This window comes from Cryptomeria japonica, chromosome 6, assembly GCF_030272615.1.
Source record: "Cryptomeria japonica chromosome 6, Sugi_1.0, whole genome shotgun sequence".
Taxonomy (NCBI): domain Eukaryota; kingdom Viridiplantae; phylum Streptophyta; class Pinopsida; order Cupressales; family Cupressaceae; genus Cryptomeria; species Cryptomeria japonica.
This window is the reverse complement of record NC_081410.1, coordinates 650,486,010-650,508,052: the sequence shown is the minus strand read 5'-3', so window position 1 is coordinate 650,508,052 and position 22,043 is coordinate 650,486,010. Positions and strand designations below refer to the sequence as shown.

At 38.4% G+C, this 22,043-nt stretch overlaps 1 protein-coding gene across 2 annotated transcripts in view; it reads right to left on the bottom strand.

The window, feature by feature from the left end:
- Positions 1–21,502, bottom strand: part of LOC131033167 (indole-3-acetaldehyde oxidase) — a 269,541-nt gene extending 248,039 nt beyond the window's left edge. Inside the window, exons 1-2 of one of the 2 annotated variants that reach the window (XM_057964308.2) lie at positions 20,954–21,502; positions 18,726–20,459 (exon numbers count right to left, since the gene is read on the bottom strand). In XM_057964308.2, coding sequence (XP_057820291.2) covers positions 18,726–20,459; positions 20,954–21,104 — 1,885 coding nt within the window. In that variant the 5' untranslated portion in view covers positions 21,105–21,502. The remainder of the gene's footprint in view (positions 1–18,725; positions 20,460–20,953) is intronic. The other variant, XM_057964307.2, reaches the window with a different exon arrangement.
- Between the last annotated feature and the right edge of the window lie 541 nt (positions 21,503–22,043).

Below are 22,043 nucleotides of genomic sequence, written 5' to 3'. Positions count from 1 at the left end.
CACTCATGAACTAGATCCTGATGAATTGCAGAAAGTTATTCAGAAGTTCGAATTGTTCGTATCTTCAAGAGTTGCAACTTAAGTGTTTTTAACACTTGTTGTAAAATTTTAAAATTGTAATTTCAGAATTGTAGTTTCCCTTTCGGCAAGTTGTCATCACTTGCATTTTTGTAATTGCAAGTTGTCATCACTTGCATTTTTGTAATTACTGGTAAGGCAACTACAAGTTGTGTCCGATTAGGACTGTAGTTGGAATAAGTCTTAGTTAGTTAATGAAGTCATAATTAGTTGTTGAATAGGTATTGGTGGTTGAGGGAATTTCTCAAGTTAGTTAGGATCCTCCCACCTTTTTCTCAAGGCTCCTCTCCTATAAATAGAAGAGAGGGTCCTTTGTAATCGATATCTTTTGGAAAGCAAGCAAAAACTCTACCAAATTTACAGCAAGAAGTCTTTGAGCTTATGTATGTGAATTGAAGGTTTTGAAGAATAATAAAGAAAGATTACTCAAGTTTTGAGTCTTTGAGCTACAAGTTTGAGTTTCATTCTTTTTATTTATTCTATGCAAAGTGTTTCTAAAGGAGCTTAGTCCAATCTGATTTGAAGTCTTTGAGCTGCAAGTAGAGAAGATTAATTAAAATAGGAAATCTCTAGAAGGAGCAGCAAGTCTTTGAGCTTGCATTAGTTCTTGTCTTTGTGTTAAAAGAATAAATTATTCCAGTCTTTGTGCTGTCGTCTTTTATTCATTGTAAAATTTATTATAGCAAAGGGTAGATAGGACTTCCAATAGTCAAGTCTTTGAGCTTGATATTGTTGTCCCGTCCCGAAGGAAGTGACGGAAGTCTTTGCACTTTCAGGAAACTTCATTTCCTTTCTCTCATTTTACTTAAAAGTGGTTATTACTGCTATTATTCAATCGCTATCCTTTTCTGTGAAGAGAAAAGGATATTGTCTTTCTTGAAAAAAGAAGAAAGATTGTTGTCCCATCCCATTTTACTTTCCAAGTTGTAGTTAGATAGGGGGAGCCTTCCCTTAATTAGGAGAGTTTTTACTCGTGTGCTGTGGTTGAAACCACAATTTTGTATATTTCCCCAAGTGTACAAAATTTTCAACCAACACATTTTATATTTTAAACATGGATAATAATGTCATTTGGAGTCATCAAACTCATGTAATGAGTCATTTTGTAAAAGTTGTCAAAATTGCCATGTTGGGCAAATAATGTCAAAATGAGTAATGTAATGGGGTTCAATGGGTAGAATAGCTTTTTAATCAGCATTTTAAGTTTCATAAGGTCTTGTGTGACCATATTAATATAATAAAGTTGATTAGAAAGTGTCAAGATGCAAAAAGGTTAAAAACTTGTCAATTGACAACTAAAAGTGTCAATTTGACAATAAATTAAAGTTGTAAACACCCAAAAGTGATTGTATGGGTGGTTAAGAGTTGGTTTTCAGTTTCCATGAAGGGAAGAGGTTTAAATATGTTTGTAATGATCCAAAATGAAGAGGTTGAGGGTCGGATTTGCTTGGCATTGTCAGAATTTGGGGTTTGGCAATAAAATACAAGGTTTTCCTTGCAATTTTGGTCTAAAATCTGCACTTTGTTGGTCTAAAACTCTTCTTCATTGCTTCATTTTTTATTGTAAATGGATTTGGCAATGTAGAGGAGTATTTGTACTATCACTTGATAATGTTATTGAAGGTTTTACATTCAAATCTGATATACTTTCATTGGCTATCCTAAAATCTGTTGTAGGTGATTGTTTTAGGGGAGTTTTGAGAGTCACAATGCAAATGTGACCCGTTCCACTTTATGTGGTTGATGTTTCTTGTGGAATGGGTCATTAATGATGTATATTATTGTCTAACAACAGGTTTGAGTGTAGGGAATAACGTGGAGATGAAGTGTCAATACCCTAGGGTAAGAGATTGAGTGAGGAAAAGCATGAAAATGGAGGCATGAGTATAGCAGCAGAAGATGTAGCTTAACAAGGTGGTGTTTTTATGCTGGAATATGTCTGTGGGGGTTGAATATAAGGTGAAATGACCCTTGGTTGAGACTGGAAGTGAATGGAGGAGTGGTTTTGAGAAAGCCCTAGGTTAGAAGGCTTAAAAAGGAGGGTTTAGTATATAGCCTATCAAATCAGTGAGTCTTGCCTTGAAACCTAGAAAATATATTGTTTTGAAACATTTGTCAAGACTGTTTCTTGGATTGGTGTTGTGGTCGTACCATTTGTGGGTACTTGCTTTGGAAAAGAGGGCTAATTAGGCCTAGTTGGTGTGTAGCAGGGTGTTGGTCTGAGTATTTCATCCAAAAGACCCATAGTTGATTTTCACATGTCATGTAACTTCCAAAAGGGTATCCAAATATGTAATTTGTTTTGCAAGTGTTTTGGGATTCTTTTGAGTAAAGGTTAGATTACCTGTTGAACAGGGCTACTAGGGAATTTGCCTATTTGGGGACCCGGGTAAGGGTTTGTGAGAGAACCAGTTGATTGGGTGAATGAAGCCTATTGGGTAAAGTGGAATAGGGTATGTAGAGAACCTAGGAAGTGTTGGAACAAGTTGGTGAGGTTGAGAGTTCTATTTAGGCATCTTGGTGAAGCCTAGTGAAGGAAGGTGAAACAAGAAGAGTTGAGTTTTCAAAAAGAAAGAATGATGAGTTGCAAATGTGATTGTGGGAGGGTCCGTGATGCTCTGCATCAACTCTCTAAGTCTGATATTCTCTTCTCTGTATTTTTATTTCTCCACAATCTCTCTGTCTAACCTTGCATCAATTGCCTTGAGGTTTTCACCAACCTCCTGAAATTCTTGCTTTCTAGATGTACGACCAAGGGCAACTGAAGTGATCTAGAAATCCATAGGAGTAGCAATGTCCGTTGTCACGCCTGCAATAGGAACAGCAATCTGCGCAATCCGCATTCCTCTCTCATCTCTAGCTGTGTGCGATAAAATCTCTGCTCTCTTGGGCTCTTTCTCTTCAGCACTTCTAGCTAGGTAGTCATCAATGTTGTCAATAGGCTGTACCTATATCATTTTATCACTTTTCTCCATGCTTCTCATCAGCCATTTAGGAATAGCGGCCATCTCCATACCATCATCGAGACACATTTCTCGATCAAGTCCTCTCAATGCCGAGATAACATCATCGTCGTCGTCAAGATTATTCCTAGTCCAATCGTATACCTCATTTCCCAAACGAACTTCCAAAAGGACAATAGGGGATCCCAATTGATCATCATTCTCATTTGGAGGTGCAAATGTCATTGTGGCATGTAACTCCTGAGTATTCCCTGGTAGTATCACTGCATTGGAACGCTGTTGGGTTTCCTTGTTCTGCTTTGTTACTTCAATCACTTTGATTGATGAGACACTGAGAGGGGGTGAAGGAATGATAAGTGGAGGAATGATAGTCTTTTTTTTCTTCTTCACCTCCTCAATCTTCTTCCCTCTGGCCCTGACTGTACGAGAGAACATCTAGAGGTGGCGAAGGAATGATAGGTGGAGGAATGATAGTCTTCTATTTCTTTTTCACCTCCTCAATCTTCTTCCCTCTGGCCTTGACTTCTCCTGGCATGTTCTTCCTTCTCTTGGGAGCTTGACTCTCTTCGTCTGCATGAATCCTGACATCACTGATAGTCCTCTGATCATCCTCGGGAGTAGACTCTTCCGACTTCATCCTTTCATAAGTGAAGGGAACACCCATATCAACTAACTTATTCATCTATATATCTACCCATGCACGGGAGAAACTCAAGACCTCTCTCATCAATACATTCAGGTCAATCTCTTCTGACTTTGACCAATTAGGCAATAGGATTGCCTTCTTCATTTCATTCTCATACTGTGGATGTGTATGATCTCTGTTATCTAACACTTGATCAGGAATGAGTAAAATTCCACACTTCCTCATGAAATCCACTGACATTCTGAACCACATTCTTCTCTTCACTGCTTGCTCGTCCATCAAGTTGGCCCAATAATCTTCTATGTCAACTTTGTGAATGAACTTCTCTCCCTTGATCCTTCCTACTTTCTTATCTGGATCAAAGCTTTCTCTTTTCTTATATGTAGCAAATCGATAGAATGCAAGCTCCTCACTCGCAGTGCTAGCGGCTATGGCAGACAGGCAAACCTCTGACGTCTTCCCAACTGAAATAGGGAATGTCATGTCTTTCCTATGCTTCTCTCTTTAAATGACATCAAACTCTACAAGTTGTCTCACCACTTCCAACAAGATCATTTTGTCGGTCGGATACCTAGGAAGTTTGTACGGTTCAGATTGAAACCCATGAATCCTAAGGTGCGTGAAAGTGGGAAACTGAATATACCACGATCCATATTTTTCTATTAACTCTGTTGCCTCCTTGGACAATTTTCTGTGGATTCCGCCTTGCAGCATCCGTGTGATGTACATAGTGAATGCATCATTCACTCTCTTATAGTCTTCAATTCTATACATGCTCAGCTGGGGGTAGCATTCATGACTCCTTAATTGTCATTGCCCATTCCCGACTTCACCCTTGCATATCAATCCTTTGTATCAAACGAACCGTGCAAGCAAGTATACCAGGTAAGAAGTCATGGCGAATGACTTGGACCGCTCTACATTCCTCAGTTGAAAGTTCAGATTGTCACTTATAATCTTAGACCAATTTACTAAAGTTCCTCTAAGACAATCCTGGATGAAGTAGAACATCCATCCATCGAATATTGCTCCCTGCGGCATCCCCATCACTCTGTTGAGTAGGAATATTAAGTCGCTATACTCCTCTTTGAAGTCTATACACATGAGTGTCTTGGGAGCCTTGGAATGATGAGACCTAGGCTCAACATCCACTCTTTGTTTATCAAATTCTTGCATACACCCATCTTCTTCGAGTATCTTTCTGTATATTCATCCTTGGTCACATCCTTCATGTCTGTTCCGCGTGGAATTCCGAACACCTCAGCAATAGCATCCTCAGCAAGGTAGGCTATAACAACGCCCTTAGGAGTTTTGATCATTCGCGTGAGCGGATCATAACATTGTGCACACTCCAAGATAATCTCACTGCACTGTATGGATTGTGGAAATCCAACGACATGGAAAGTACCACTCTTCATAATGTTCACATATGCTGGGGAAGGAACTTGATCTCCGACTACGAACGCCCACTGTCGCATCTGGTCCAAGTCTAGGAAATGCATGTTTGTATCTGTGATCTCCTTCCATCTGGATGAACTCTTGGGCTCTGGATAAAATCCAGTCTCCAGCATCTTCAATAGTTCTTTCCTCTCCTTAAATCCAGACTTCGACATCGTACCTGTACGAAGCTTGAAGTTAGACTTAGGAAAATAAATAACGCTCTTGATAAAATTCCTGACTTTCTAAAGATTTTAGCTAATTAGAGAATAAAGTCAGGAGAATAATCCATATTCTTTGTAGATTTTGACAATTAGATTCAAAGTATGACAACGCTAGGGCATGGAAACCCTCTATAAAATTCATTATTACCTCCTAATGCTTAGAAAATGTCATGTCCCCTTTCTAGAGTGGACATCAGAGACGAAGGAGTTGGCCTATCATTGGAGTCTCGTAGGCTAGCAGAGGTTGATTGGGACTCATTCAGTGCATATAGTGACTGGATTTTGGCTTTACAGTTTGGAGCCAGTTTGGAGCAGTTCCTAGATTTTAGGGAATATCCCTAAATTTTAGGAGGTCATGATAGTTGCCAGTCGTGAGGTTATTCATGACCTTTCAGATGGTTTCAGTTTCAAGAGATTTGGGTGTGTTTCCTAGTTTCTAGGAGCATCCCTATATTTTAGGGATGAGACTGCCAGTTGATCCATGATTTCCAACATCAGTCACAAACAGGTGACAGGTTCAGTTTCAAGTTTTTGGTGTGTTTCGAGCTTTCTGTAGCTATTTGGGTTATATTTTTAATATATTTAAATATTTCCTAAGCGTTTTAATATTTTAAATAAGGCTATGTCTATAGCCATATCGGAGTAATAAGGGGTTTTTGGCTTCATCTGGATTCGTATGCCAATGTGTTATAGCTCATTGGAAAGGTCTTGAACTTTTCTAAATGATTTTCACTTGCCAGGGTGGTTTTGGCACTTGGAGTTATTTTATATTGAAAAAGTGGTGTTTTTTCTATACTTGGGCACCCAATATTGGGAAATATGACTTATATTAAAGCACATTTTTCATATATCTTTAGGGTTCGATTTGGAAGGAAAGAGATATAAGGAGAAGGAAACCTAATTTCTCATTATCTTTTACATATTGAAAACTTGTTTGGTGTGATATTGCTTTGGTAGAGTAATTCTTCAATCTGGGATACAAACCCCATGATTGGTACTGGCTGGGACGTAGCCCTCAGCTATTGATTGGCAGTGGATTCTTTTGGCATTGGCATTATTGGTCAGAGTGTATGCACTATTCCTTGTGGAGATTCAGATTCCTTGGTGAGGGTTTCAACAGGGTGGTTGAATTTCCCAGCTGGGGCGTGATTGTTTCAGCTCTGATACCACTGAAAGATCCCTGGTGGATCCCCTTGCTGATCTGCTGTAATTTTTAAAATAATAAACTATATTTTTCTAGTGATTTTGTTGATGGTCTTAAAGAATAGAGAGAAGTTGCAGAATGTTTGGTTTTTTTTTGTATTTTTTTGAATATATAAGCAAGTAATGAATAAAGAACAACAAATAAGGAAGGAAGCTGAAACAAGTAAGAACATTCAATTAAATCAAAATTGATAAAATTCGTACCAGGCAGATTTCTGATTTATAATATCCAGATTATTCCCTACGCACTGGGGATGTGCTTACATCCAATAATGGTGCCAAGTGAAGGGTAGATGATGAACACAAACCAAGAACACTAGCTATGGCTGAATGAAAGTCTTCACCACTTCCAGCGTAAAGTGTACATGTCCCCTTTCTAGAGTGGACATCAGAGACGGAGGAGTTGGCCTATCATTGGAGTCTCATAGGCTAGCAGAGGTTGATTGGGACTCATTCAGTGCATATAGTGACTGGATTTTGGATCTCAGACATATGAGTTGTCTTCGGATTCATGGTTTGAGAGCAGTGGGAGTGATGATGAGTTTGATGGACAAGATTATGACACAAAGCATTGAGTGAGCGTACGAGAGTCCATTTAGATTACCTCGCGAGGACTGCACTTCATTTCTCTTTTAGTCCGATTGTAGATGATTGGATGGCTCGCAGATGTGAGTTGGTTCGGGACTTATACTATCTGTGTTGCGATAGTGCTCTCCCATCTTCAGAGGATAGAGTTATTGATTGCAGGCACCTGATCCAGCAGTTTGGGATGGATTGTTTGCGGGATCAACAAACAATCAACTGTTATGATGAGCAGCGATCGTCAGAGTTTTTCATCTCCTTGACACAGAGACTTCATCCACAATCATGGGGGAAGGATGATGCATGGATTAGCAGGTGTGTTGTTGTGGATGGTTATCACAGGTGTGAGAGTTTCACAGTGGCTGTAGAGAGACACGGTATCGAGGATGCCTCTTACTATCATTGTCTCTTCATGACAGATGGATGTGGATTTAGTTTTATTTGGGATCCAGGTGTTGATTCATTTGATACAGCATCTTATAGGGATTATAGTATGTTGCTCCATATATTAAGTTTATATGGCACTTATATCAGAGGAGAGCAGCAGGAGCAGTTTATGTCCTACAGGTGGTTTGTGTGGGATCATGGTATAGACATGTGTAGTACCTTTCTTTCGTGGATCCTACATGGGTTGCTTCACTTCAGATGTATAGATGTAGTCGTGGGTGTACAGTGGTTGACACTTGGACGGTATGTTCGGAATTTCACGAGGATGGAGCTGGAGTTTACCCACTATCCATCTCAGTTTATCGAGCAGAGTGGGACGACAGTTGATCCACAGGTTGATTGTCATCAGATAGCTGACGTGGATGAGTTATGTGATGTTACTCCTAGTGAGTACTTTGAGCCAGTTGATGTGGCAGTTTCACCTGATTCTCTAGACAAGGTGATTGTTTCATTGCTGGTTAGTGATTACATATTTTTAGATGGCAGCTTGGACAGTGATGATTTTAGTTAGTATTATATATTGTCTAGTGAGTTGGTATTAGATCTTCCAGCATATCAGCAGCAGTGTGTGGCAGTTGTGTGTCACTTGTGTCAAATGGGGTCAGATCACAGAGGGTCTACCATGGATTGGCATTCATTGGATATTATGACGGATGTTATGCATGTTGGTGATCACAGACACACTAGTGATCTTGGCATTTATGGATATTTGATCTATGGAGATGATATAGTTTTCCATTGCTCACTTGAGGTATTCAACAAGAGCTATGCTTCGCTCTGGGACCCAGGCAGTGTTGATTTGACAGCACAAGTGCTTCAGCGTTTTGAGGAGCCATTCCAGACCGGGGTATTGCATGTTGTTTATATCAGAGATGAGCAACAGTTACATGCAATGATTTGTTTATGTCTTATTTGGGATGGTGGAGGATTGGTGCTTCAGTTGCTTATGGGCAAGCAACTCCGAGAGGGGAGGATTGTCATGTCCCCTTTCTAGATTGGACATTAGAGACGGAGGAGTTGGCCTATCATTGGAGTCTCGTAGGCTAGCAGAGGTTGATTGGGACTCATTCAGTGCATATAGTGACTGGATTTTGGCTTTACAGACAATTTGGAGCCAGCTTGGAGCAGTTCCTAGATTTTAGGGGATATCCCTAAATTTTAGGAGGTCGTGACAGTTGCCAGTCGTGAGGTTATTCATGACCTTTCAGATGGTTTTAGTTTCAAGAGATTTGGGTGTGTTTCCTAGTTTCTAGGAGCATCCCTAGATTTTAGAGATGAGACTATCAATTGATCCATGATTTCCGACATCAGTCACAGACAAGTGACAGGTTCAGTTTCAAGCTTTTGGTGTGTTTCGAGCTTTCTGTAGCTATTTGGGTTATATTTTTAATATATTTAAATATTTCCTAAGCGTTTTAATATTTTAACTAAGGCTATGTCTATAGCCATTTCGAAGTAATAAGGGGCTTTTGGCTTCATCTGGATTCGTATGCCCATGTGTTATAGCTCGTTGGAAAAGTCTTGAACTTTTCTAAATGATTTTCACTTGTCAGGGTCCTTTTGGCACTTGGAGTTATTTTATATTGAAAAAGTGGTGTTTTTTCTATACTTGGGCACCCAATATTGGGAAATATGATTTTATATTAAAGCACACTTTTCATATATCTTTAGGGTTCGATTTGGAGGGAAAGAGTTATAGGGAGAAGGAAACCTAATTTCTCATTATCTTTTACATATTGAAAACTTGTTTGGTGCAATATTGCTCTGGTAGAGTAATTCTTCAATCTGGGACGCAAACCCCATGATTGGTACTGGCTGGGAAGTAGCCCTCAGCTATTGATCGACAATGGATTCTTTTGGCATTGGCATTATTGGTCAGAGTGTATGCGCTATTCCTTGTGAAGATTCAGATTGCTTGGTGAGGGTTTCAGCAAGGTGGTTGAATTTCCCAGCTGGGGCGTGATTGTTTCAGCTTGATACCACCATTACAGTAGGTACACTTTACGCTGGCAGTGGTGAAGACTTTCATTCATCCATAGCTGGTGTTCTTGGTTTTTGTTCATCATCTACCCTTCAGTTGGCGCCATTATTGGATGTAAGCACATCCCCAGTGCGTGGGGAATAATCTGGATATTATAAATTAGAAATCTGCCTAGTACGATTTGTATCAATTCTGATTTAATTGAATGTTCTTACTTGTTTCAGCTTCCTTCCTTATTTGTTGTTCTTTATTCATTACTTGCTTATATATTGAAAAAAATAAAAAAAGAAACCAAACATTCTACAACTTCTCTCTATTCTTTAAGACCATCAGCAAAATCACAGGAAAAATATAGTTTATTATTTTAAAAATTACAGCAGATCAACAAGGGGATCCATCAAGGATCTTTCAGAAAATATGCAAACTAAAATGCAAAGGAGTATACCGGATCAACGATGACTAAGAAAAGGTGTGAAAGGTTGTGTTTTCACACAAGGTATGTCTGAAGACACCTTCCGCAGTCAACAATGGAGGTCTAAATCTAAAGACAGCCTGCAACTAATAAATTAACTTCAAAAACATGTTGCAATCCTTCAAAAATATGCACAAACTCGATAAAAATCAGTTTTAGTGATGAAAAAAATCATATCCAAGAATGTAAGTGTGGCTGGTAAAAAAAAAAAATCTGAAGACAAGTCTGAAAATTAATTATTTCAAACTTACCAGCACCTTGCAAAGTAGTTAAAAATCCCTGAAAATGATAGAAAATAACTAAGGAATCAGCTCCAAGCAAAATTGCCAAAGTGGTTAGGTGGCTGGAAATGAAGATTTTTTAGAACAGCTGCCTACAATGGAGTTTTCAGACTTGCAACAGCAATAAAATGGTCTAAAAAATGCACTAAAACTCCACAAAACTCCTCCAAATGCAAATCGCCTAAGTTGGAATTGGCTAGGCAATGAAAATTAAAGTCTGAAAAATTACGTATGCAGCCAATAATGGAGGTCCAAATCTGAAGACAACCTCAGATCTGAAACATATCAGTGAGCTGGGAATGATTGCAGCCACCAAGTGTGAAGGAAATCACCCCAAACAATGGCACAAAACACCTCCAAATGCAAATCAAAATTTCCCAGCTATGGCGCTATTTTAAAATTCTGAAAATGTCTTCAATGGCAGCAACAATGGAGGTCTGGAATAGCAAGCAGCAATGGAGGAAAAAATATCACCAAACTCTCAAACACTGAAAATCGCTACCTTTCACCAAAAATCACCAAACTTGGAAAAATCGCCAAATTTGGAAAAATCACCAAATCTGATAAATGGTCTTCAATGGCAGCAAGGGAATGGAACAGCAAGCTGGAAAAAATGGAGGAGGCAAAAATCATCAACCCAACACTTCACTTCAGCACTTTGCCAAAATTCGCCAATGAGGGAGAAAAATCACCTTTCATGGAGACACCTGGCAAATTTAATAATAAAATATTGCTATTGACTCCTCTCTTATTGAAAGATCCCTGATGGATCCCCTTGCTGATCTGTTGTAGTTTTTAAATTAATAAACTATATCTTCCTATGATTCCTTTGATGGTTTTAGAGAATAGACAAAAGTTGCAAAAGGTTTGTTTCTTTTTGTGTTTTTTGATAGTTTTCAAACAAGTAATGAATAATGAACAGTAAACATGAAAGGAGACTGAAAATAAATAAGAACATACAGCCAAATTTAGAATTGCTACAAGTTGTACCAGACAGATTTCTGATTTATAAAACCAAATAATAATTCCAATGCAGATCCAAGGAACTTACATCCAACAATGATGCGAAACTGAAAGGTGAATAGTGATCATGAATCAAAAATACCTCTAAGGCTAAATACATGCATTCCTTACATTCCACGTGGGATGCACCTGTTGCAAATGGCGGCCCTAAGGCTGCAAGGATCGCGCCCAAGCTGAAGAATCAATCTGCCATGCTGAAACCCTTACTCTGCAACATGAATCCACAATGAAGAATGGCATACTCAATCTCTGTCAACAATGCACTCTGCCTGAAGAATCCAATGCCAATAACTGCTGAGGGCTACATCCCAGCCAATCCAGATCTTGGGGTTTGCATCCCAGATGAAGAATCACCCACTCAGAGCTAATTCGCAAAATAAGTTTGATTGTGTAAAAAGATAATGAACAATTAGGTCTTCATCTCCTTATATCTCCTTTCCTTTCCAAGCCAAACCCTAAAAGGGAGTAAAGTTGGCGCATTATGAAAAGAGTGTTATTTTCTAATTATGGCGTCAACTATAGGAAAATAACACTAAATTGCAAATGAATAGCGTCAGGCATCCAAAAAGACTCTGGAAGGTGAGAACCATGTAGCAAAGTTCAAGACCTTTCCAACGAGCTATAACACATAGGCATATCAACCCAAATGAAGCCAGAAACCCCTTATTACTCCGAAATGACTAAATACATAGCCTTATTTTAATTTATTTAATCGCTAACTTAGGAAATATTTAAATATATTAAAATATCTTCAGATATCCAATAACAGCCCAAAATAACCAAACAATCATGAATATAACTTTGTCACCTATCTGTGACCGATGCCAGAAAAGCTGAGCTAACTGGCAGTCCCATCCCTAAAATCTAGGGATGCTCCTAGAAACTAGGAAACACACCCAATCTTCCTGAAACTGAAACCATAGTATGGTCCCGTGGAACCTCAAACATCGAAACTGCCACAACCTCCTAAAAGGTAGGGAATCTCCCTAAAAAGTAGGAACCTCTCTTGAAACACCTGTAACTGCTCAAAAGGATCCTGCTCTGCTCCTTGGTCCCCCAAGTAGTCATTCAATCAACTGCCAGTTCTCCCTAAAAAATAGGAGACCTCGTCCGAAGGTCCGAAACGGCTCACAGAGCCCCTGCAAAGCTCCATGACCCTCAGAATGAGTCCCCTAACCATGTCGTTGACCTACGGGAACTCGAATGGTAGGTCAACCCCTGCTCATCTCATGTCACCTAGAAAAGGGGACATTACAATCTTCCCTTCCCGAAGATTGCTTGCCCTCAAGCAATCTGCACCTGCACGCTGAGAACCAATTCACTGGATCCCATATCAATCTGATAAACGTTACTTCACCCAACCGTTGCGCTACTCTGATATAAACATTTGTATACCCAAAGTGAAACAACTCATCATGGATCCACTGAAGAAATACACCACACATGTCAATACCAGGATCCCAAATCTTTGCACTATCATATCCATCCATCATGTCAATACTCATTATACTGCTGCTGCAAATCTGGACATCACCTAACCAGCTGAGAGTTTCACTCCAATTGAAACCATAAATACCACCAATCTTCAATGTTGAAATGGACCCATCAATAAGACAATTTCCAACAAGCAAAGTGTGATGGAAACCTCTCCAAAACCTTTGATTAGTGGTTGCAACTTGCCCAATTTCTCCACAAGTTAGTATGTCTTCATTGGAGGATGCCAAATAAATATATTGTTTACCCATGCACCAAATATAGTCTCTTACACGCTGATCTTCATAGCCCACTGTCACATCTAAGAAAACTGAGTCACCAATTAATAAGTACATCGCTGTCCTATCATATGAAAGAAGTGACAAGTCCACAAATGAATAGTAGATGTTTTTGTTCTACAACATGGATAAACCTTCAGTGGCTGGTCCACTATGAACACCACCTAACAACTCATCAACTTCACATCTAGTCTTCCCAACTTGAATGTTCTCAATGCAAGGTTTCAAATTTGACTCATTAGATAAAGGAGAATTGCTGATCAAACTCAGAAAATCAAACTGATTTTTATTTCCATTCAATATATCTTCGCTGTCCTTTTCTTCCCTTGGAAGAAATAAAGATCTAATGGATGATTCTCTTTGTATCCTTGCGTCATCTAACCGATTGTGACACTCTTTGACTCTTTGGAGGTGGTGTCTTGCTTGGGCAGCAAGCGTTTTTGCTTGGGCAGCTCTATGTAACCAATCTTCGTTCAACTTTTGGCAATGTTTTATATCAGCTGCCCCAAAGTACACAAAATCAGACTTATGGTGAGTTGTATTATTTGCATCAGCATAACTCATGCTTGTACCATAAGCACCCGCAAATGTAGAATGCAAATCTTTATTCTCTTCATGACCAAAGGCTGTCATATCTTGAGGAAGAGAAGTTACGTCACTGCTGTTATGGACTTCAGAATTATGATCATACAGTGGTGACAAATCTTTGAATTCACTACACACCATTAAATTTCGACTTTCCTCATGGTCTTCCCAATTGAGAAGAGGAAGTAGTGTGACAAATGAATCCAAACTTACGCTATCCATTTCAACCTCATGTTCTTCATCAATTGCTGATTCAAAATCAGTCTTTGGGCAATCTGAAAACTCATCAAACCTCTCATGAATGTCTTGTGTATTGCTTGAAGTTACAAACTCTTCCTTCACATCTTCCACCAAAAATGATGGGACAGCGTTGTAACCAACCAAAGAGGCACCAATTGGATCTACATGTCTCTCAAAATCTTCAAATAGTTTCCTACCAATCTCACTGGTAAACATCATATTTGCTCCTCTTCCTTTTCTTCCCTTGCTCTCAATTGACTCTTGTTTTGTTCTTGGTTGATGACATGGACTTGAAAACATCAAGTCATCTTCAACTGGTACACCCATGAATTGTGTGAAGGAAAGATGGTCACGTATCTTTTTAGGAAGAGAGCAATACTTATCATAGTTGTTCATAACTGTATCATTGAATGTCTTGGCAGAAGACCTTCTCCTTGTACTTGTTGAAGGAGTTGTACCCTTAGACTGTCTGGAACTCCTTGAAGGTGTTTGTTCAAATTCTTTCCCTGCTTGTTTATTTCTAAACAACCCTGTCATGATGTCCAATTTGATTTTCAACCAAACTAAACTCAAATCTGAATTAGAACTCTTGATCTTCACCCAACAGGCTGGCAAGATCAAAGCTCTGATACCACTGAAAGATCCCTGATGGATCCCCTTGCTGATCTGCTGTAGTTTTTAAATCAATAAACTATATCTTCCTATGATTCCTTTGATGGTTTTAGAGAATAGACAGAAGTTGCAGAAGATTTGTTTCTTTTTGTGTTTTTTGATAGTTTTCAAACAAGTAATGAATAATGAACAGTAAACATGAAAGGAGACTGAAAATTAATAAGAACATACAGCCAAATTTAGAATTGCTACAAGCTATACCAGACAGATTTCTGATTTGTAAAACCAAATAATAATTCCAATGCAGATCCAAGGAACTTACATCCAACAATGATGCGAACCTGAAAGGTGAATAGTGATCATGAATCAAGAATGCCTCTAAGGCTGAATACATGCATTCCTTACATTCCACGTGGGATGTACTTGTTGTAAATGGTGGCCCTAAGGCTGCAAGGATCGCGCCCAAGCTGAAGAATCAATTTGCCATACTGAAACCCTTACTCTGCAACCTGAATCCACAATGAAGAATGGCGTACTCAATCTCTGTCAACAATACACTCTGCCTGAAGAATCCAATGCCAATAACTGTTGAGGGCTACGTCCCAGCCAGTCTAGATCTTGGGGTTTGCGTCCCAGATGAAGAATCGCCCACTCAGAGCTAATTCGCAAAATAAGTTTGATTGTGTAAAAAGATAATGAACAATTAGGTCTTCATCTCCTTATATCTCCTTTCCTTTCCAAGCCAAACCCTAAAGGGGAGTAAGGTTGGCGCATTATGAAAAGAGTGTTATTTTCTAATTATGGCATCAACTATAGGAAAATAACACTAAATTGCAAATGAATAGCATCAGGCATCCAAAAAGACTCTGGAAGGTGAGAATCATGTAGCAAAGTTCAAGACCTTTCCAACGAGCTATAACACATAGGCATATCAACCCAGATGAAGCCAGAAACCCCTTATTACTCCGAAATGACTAAATACATAGCCTTATTTTAATTTATTTAATCGCTAACTTAGGAAATATTTAAATATATTAAAATATCTCCAGATATCCAATAACAGCCCAAAATAACCAAACAATCATGAATATAACTTTGTCACCTATCTGTGACCGATGCCGGAAAAGCTGAGCTAACTGGCAGTCCCATCCCTAAAATCTAGGGATGCTCCTAGAAACTAGGAAACACACCCAATCTTCCTGAAACTGAAACCATAGTATGGTCCCGTGGAACCTCAAACATCGAAACTGCCACAACCTCCTAAAAGGTAGGGAATCTCCCTAAAAAGTAGGAACCTCTCTTGAAACACCTGTAACTGCTCAAAAGGATCCTGCTCTGCTCCTTGGTCCCCCAGGTGGTCATTCAGTCAACTGCCAGTTCTCCCTAAAAAATAGGAGACCTCGTCCGAAGGTCCGAAACGGCTCATAGAGCCCCTGCAAAGTTCCATGACCCTTAGAATGAGTCTCCTAACCATGTCGTTGACCTACGGGAACTCGATTGGTAGGTCAACCCCTGCTCATCTCATGTCACCTAGAAAAGGGGACATTACACTTATACTTGCTTTTGCCTCTTACTTTCACCACACAAGCAATGTGGGATAAAACACTTGCTTGTATACTTGTTTGGTAAAAAACAACTTGCTTCTAGAAGGTTAAAATATTAAATGCTTATTGCAAGTTATTTAATCTTTTGCTTTTAAAATTTTAAATAATCATTAATCATCATTTACAAACAATTAAAAAATGGGGCTCACTTATTAAATATTTCGATTTTAAGTCCAAATTGAGCCTCCAGGGGAAAATCAACCTAAGTTGGGATTAAGAAATCCCTTCAAAAATCATTTAAAATGTCAAAATAATCCCCACAAGGGAAAATCAATCTTAGCTTGGACAAAAATCCATACAAAATTTCATCAAAATGCACATAAAACACTCCAAGGGAAAATCAATGGCAGTCTGGACAAGGAATCCACACTCCAAATTCACTTTATTTGCAAAAAACACTCCCTGGTGGAAAATCAACCTCAATCTGGATGAACATCGGACTCAAAACTCATCAAATTGCTCTCAGTGGAAAATCGACTTGGGTATGGACTGAGAATCTGCACAAAAATCCGCACTAACTTGTCACAAAACATCCTAGTGGAAAATCAACCCAGGCATGGAAACCCTCAACGTTGTCTGCACTATAGTCCGCACTCTTGGTGGAAAATCGATGGCAATCTGGAAAAATCATGACACTTAGCCAAATTTTAGCACTTTCAGGGGAAAATCGACCCAGGCATGAATAAACAGTGGTGGAAAATCATAGCCAGTATGGATTTCAGGGGAAACCCATGTGTAGTGTGGATTTTGAGTGGGGGAAAAGGGTGGGTAGTCTGGAATATGAGGGGAAAAGCACCTCTAGCATGGAATTTGACCTTCTAACCCTTGGAATATGGATTTCCCTTAGGAATTTGGCATTTTAACCACTCAAAATCGCTTAGAAACTTCAAAATTAGACTGGACTTATACAAATTTTCCAAAAAAATGAGCGAAACGCTAGGAAATTATCGGGATAAAGTGCAAAATCAACTTAAATAATACCTTAGGAGCAAGAAAACAACTCCAAAAGGTCTGGGAATACCTTGGCACTTTAAAATCACTGATGCGCGTGTTTAAAAACACGTTAACACCCAAAAGGTCAACACTACGACAAAATTTAGGATCACTAAAATATCAACGTTTGCAACTTGATCCTATAACCTCAAAAACCCTAGACGACACTAGGCATGATCAAAACTCCGAGACTTGGGCACGGGAAACACAAAATTGCCCACTAAGAGCCAAAATCCTAACCTAACACAGCAAGACGGAAAAGAGGGGGTCCCCGTTAGCAATGGGGCGATGTGTGAAAATGTCACAACACTTATGAAAACCAAGAGAAAGAAAAAAGCCATAAAAGTTTGAAAATGCTTGTGTAAAAACATAAAAGTCGAGCTTTTTTTGAATAGTTTGGAGAACTTTTGGATGCCAGTTAAAAGCAAAATTATAAAAAATGGGCTGCCCCTGGATACCGTGAGGGGTACTGCTCCCAAATCCCTGCTCTAGTTTTAGAAAACAAAATAATGAATATCTTTTTGGGCCAAGTTGGATGGAAAAGCAACATTTTTTTTATTTTTTCAACTTTTTCCCAATTAAATTCCCAATAATTAAATTACATTTATACTTCTAGTTCTCTAAGAAAACCCTATCCTAAGTAATGCTCCTAAGGCTGTAGTAGCATTTGCAGACTTGTCTGAGATATAAGCACACAACTCCACATACAGTCAGAAATGGTGGGCTGAGGATACAAGCTTCTTTCTATCATAGTTCATGACTCCATATTATGATTTATGTTTTTGATGCCATTGACATCATGATACATGAGTTTGTACACCTTAAACACTTGACAAATTTTATATCTCTAAAAATGTTGTTTCCTTCAGCTAAAATGCACTTTCATACTTATGTGATTGATGTGTACTTGTGTTTGTGATCAAAATAACTTCTATTTATTAGTTTATTATGTCTTTAAAGTTTTATTGAAGGGTTATGCTGAAAGTTTTAAATCCTTAAGAATCTCTATATAATCGTGTTTTTTTTCAATTTTTGCCAAAGCTATGCCAAGTTCAAGTCCAGGTCAAAAATCAGCTTGCAGAGTTCGAGTCTTTTAACTATGATTTTGTCATTAGAAAAATGATCATTTATTTTCAGTTCCTCATTGCTGCAAATTGTGAGTACAAAATGAGCAAAAACATACAGTGCCATATTAAAGTAACATGTCTTTTCAGCTGAATGACATGTAGACTGGAACTTTAATTGTTGGCCCCTCATGGAACAGGCTGTCAACTTAGAAAGAATCTCAAGATTCCTCGAATGACAAACTATGCCATTTATTATGATGAGATCTTATATCAGAGCAAGGAAAGGATTTTAGATTACTTTTGGTTAATTCCAAGCAAACATATACAAAAACCGATTTTCCATAGAACGTTCACCTTCAGATTGCTTTAGCTTCTTGACTGTCATTAAAACCATCTATGCAAAAGACTGTCTTTTGAGGATTGATTATTTTAATTCGTCTAGAATGGCTAGCTCCATTGTAGTCAAGCAGATTGTGGGTATTGATAATTAAAAATCCAAAAGAATGGGACATTACCTGATGCCTGAAGCTCGGCAGCTACTTTTGAAGAAGGCTGACCCACTGGATGATACTCTAGATGAAACTCCATAGTTTGTTTACCACTTGTAAGACTTTTCGGTTTACAAGACCAATTCATAGTGTTGGGAGTAATCCCACTCTGGCTATTGCTCACTTCTCGAGGATCAATAATGCAAGGAGGAACCATATTATTTACAAAAGGACAAAAGAAGTCAAAAAGGAAACCAACAGCCACACTTTGCCTGTAAGCAGATTTTGAGGTGCCTTCCACAGGAATGATATGTGCTTTAAGCATTTCTATTGCCTCGAGAAGAATAGATGAAGATATAACTTTATCGATGAGGAATTCTTCTATGCTTTTAGCTCTTATTGCATGCTTCACACCAAATGCACCAAAAGCAAGCCGAAGACTCTTTGCAATCAGATGTCCTTGAGGTTTATTGAGTGAGATTTGAGCCAAGAAAGCAGCATTAACATATGACACTGCATTACCAAGCGGACGAGGGGCCGCCCTATATGTTTTGAATAGATTTTCGTAACATTCAAAACTACCATTGATGTCACTATCTTCAACTCGATTATTAACTTTATTCCAGTATGGAATGCGTACTGATAGCAACAGTGCCCCTGAATCAAGACAAGGTTTGTCAAGGAATTCTTCCATGGTTAATACAGATTCTATTTTCTCAATTGAAATAATTTTGACTGTTGCACTAGCTCCAAGGAGAATGGTTGCAAGATCTGAATCAAATGACAATTTCTTGGCCATAATTAAATTACCACCAATGCTAGCTGTATTTCTAATAAATCCAGAGGCCACCTTTTTTAGGTGATTGCCAATGATCTCAAAGATTAAATTTCTAGGATAAACTAGTTTCCCAGGATCCAAAACATCATTTGCATCCTCCAGGACTTCAATAAGATTGGAAATGGTTACAGCTGCTCCAATTTCAATCCCAAATTCATGTCTTTTAATAATCTGTAGCTCTGGGATATTACTGATATCAACAAAAACTTTAGGTCTTACATTTTTGTAGATCCCAGCACTAGTATTACCTACAACCAGCTTAAGTTCAACATTTTCCTTGGCAGTTTCTTTCAAAGTTCCCAAAGTCTCCTCCAAGTTGGATGGTCTAATCCAAACGCGTTGTTCTCCATCAAACTCATCCTTATAAGCGAAATTCAATGTGGGAGTTCCAGATTCTTCACACTTTTGGCTACAGAATTTGGGATTTGTTTGCACTGCAGCTCGATCATATTTAGGAAGTTTATTTAGGTCCGGGATTTCTTTCTTTTTCCAAAAGGAGTTGAGACCCAAGTCTTCCAAATCAACCTCTGCTGCAAAACTCTTACACACATCAGCAATGGGTCTGTAGCCAGTACACCTGCACAAATTGCCTGCAATAGATTTTTCTGCTTCCAAAACTGAAAGGTTTGAAAACCCCTGTCTAAGTTCATGTGCTCCTTTAGCTTCGGCCTGATGAAGAGCACCATAAAGAGACATGCACCATCCTGGAGTGCAGTACCCACACTGTGATGCATGAAAACCTGCAATCCTTTTGTGGATAGCATGATAATCGTCCCTGCAATTCCCAAGGCCTTCAGAAGTTATGATGGAACAACCAGCTATAGAACCCAACAGTGTCAAGCAAGAAGATATTGAAAATCCATATATCTTCTGTGAATCAGCATTGTATTTTGATAAGAACACCACACAAGCCCCACACCCACCTGCAAACAATTAGATTGCTTGAGCCCAAATTGGCATTTAGGAGTGTATCTACTACTACTTCAGGTTATTCTCATATGAGTAACCAGTTTTAAAATCCATTCTCCAAAACTTGGTTAGTTGCTTCACTTATGATTTCATTAACTTCTCAGCTTAATTTCCGTCCACTACAAATACTTGACTTAAAAAGTGGAAGTGTGGTGCATCCTCGAAATTCATTCTTTTCCCAATTTAAGCTCCACTATTACAAATATTGGAGCTAAACTGGAATTGTGTTGCATTCTCTACTCTGTTTAAGTTACAAGCCTAACAAATCCCCTGTCAATGAAGTGTTTCGTGGGTGAACCTATGTACAAGCAGTCTCTGGCAAAACTAAAACACCGTGTTCTCTAAAACGAACAAATAGGAAAGAAAGAACACAAATGTTCATATAAAGCAAAGTAGAGGCTTCAGAGAATCCAATTTGAATTAAAATTTTATCGATGATGAGACCTACCTTCTCCACAGCCAAGTTTAGCTCCTTTGTAATCAGTATGACAACGAAGATAAGAGAGCAGACTAGTTGATGGGTTGATTTGAGACAGATCTACTTCTCTTCTCTCTCCATTCAGAACAAAAACCAGACAGTTTGAATTTGCTTTTGCCATCGAAATGGGAAGCTGTACTATTCGAATAATTTGTATTCGGCGCTTATAGACTTCGGGACTAGCAATAAACGGGGAGAGCAGCAACTAATTTCATTCTGGTCTTTCATGTCATGTTTCTTCCTCCACTATGATTTTGTTTTTTATGTTCTTTTGGCGGATTTGAGAATGTGGGAGTACCGTGTCCAGATTTTATGAAATAATGGGTACGTGCTCTGCTCTTGGAATTGTTCGGTTTAAATTATTTTTGGTGGCAAGCCAACGTGTAAAGTTTCTCATACAAAATGCCATTACTTAACAGATGATAAAGATAAGAGGTATCTAAGACTTCGGGCTCTGTGCTTTTGCTGCCCGACAAATTTACAGGTTAGTGTATTTTATTTGTTGACTGCAACAAAAATAATTCTATCAAGTGATGAGTTATACCCACCATTCTCCCGACAAAACGCACCCACGCGTTTATCACCATCCACTCACATGGCCTTTCGATAGAAAAGTCATGAAAAAGTCCGCCTACTTCAATGAAAAGTTCAAGGGGGTATCTATAAATAAATAAAAATTGGGCAATCAAACATTTAGGAAAAATCCTTCTAATTGAATGAAAAGTTCATGTGTTTATCTATAATCCTTATAGTTTAATAATGAAAAGTTCACAAGTCTTTATCTATAAATAAATAAAAATTGGGCAATCAAACATTTATAATGCATGGTAAACCTAAATTTTTGTTGGGATAATAAATGATTGATCAAAATTTTCAAAGGGTTTAAATAAATCTCTAAATATAGAAGGATGTCGATGGTATTTAGTTTTAAATTTTGCCACTATTAGTAAAAAGTAGATGTAAATTTTAAATGTAGAAAGATATTTAAAATATTTAATTTTTAAAATTTATAATATTTTAATTGGTATAATAATTATAATATTATGAGAGTCATTATTGG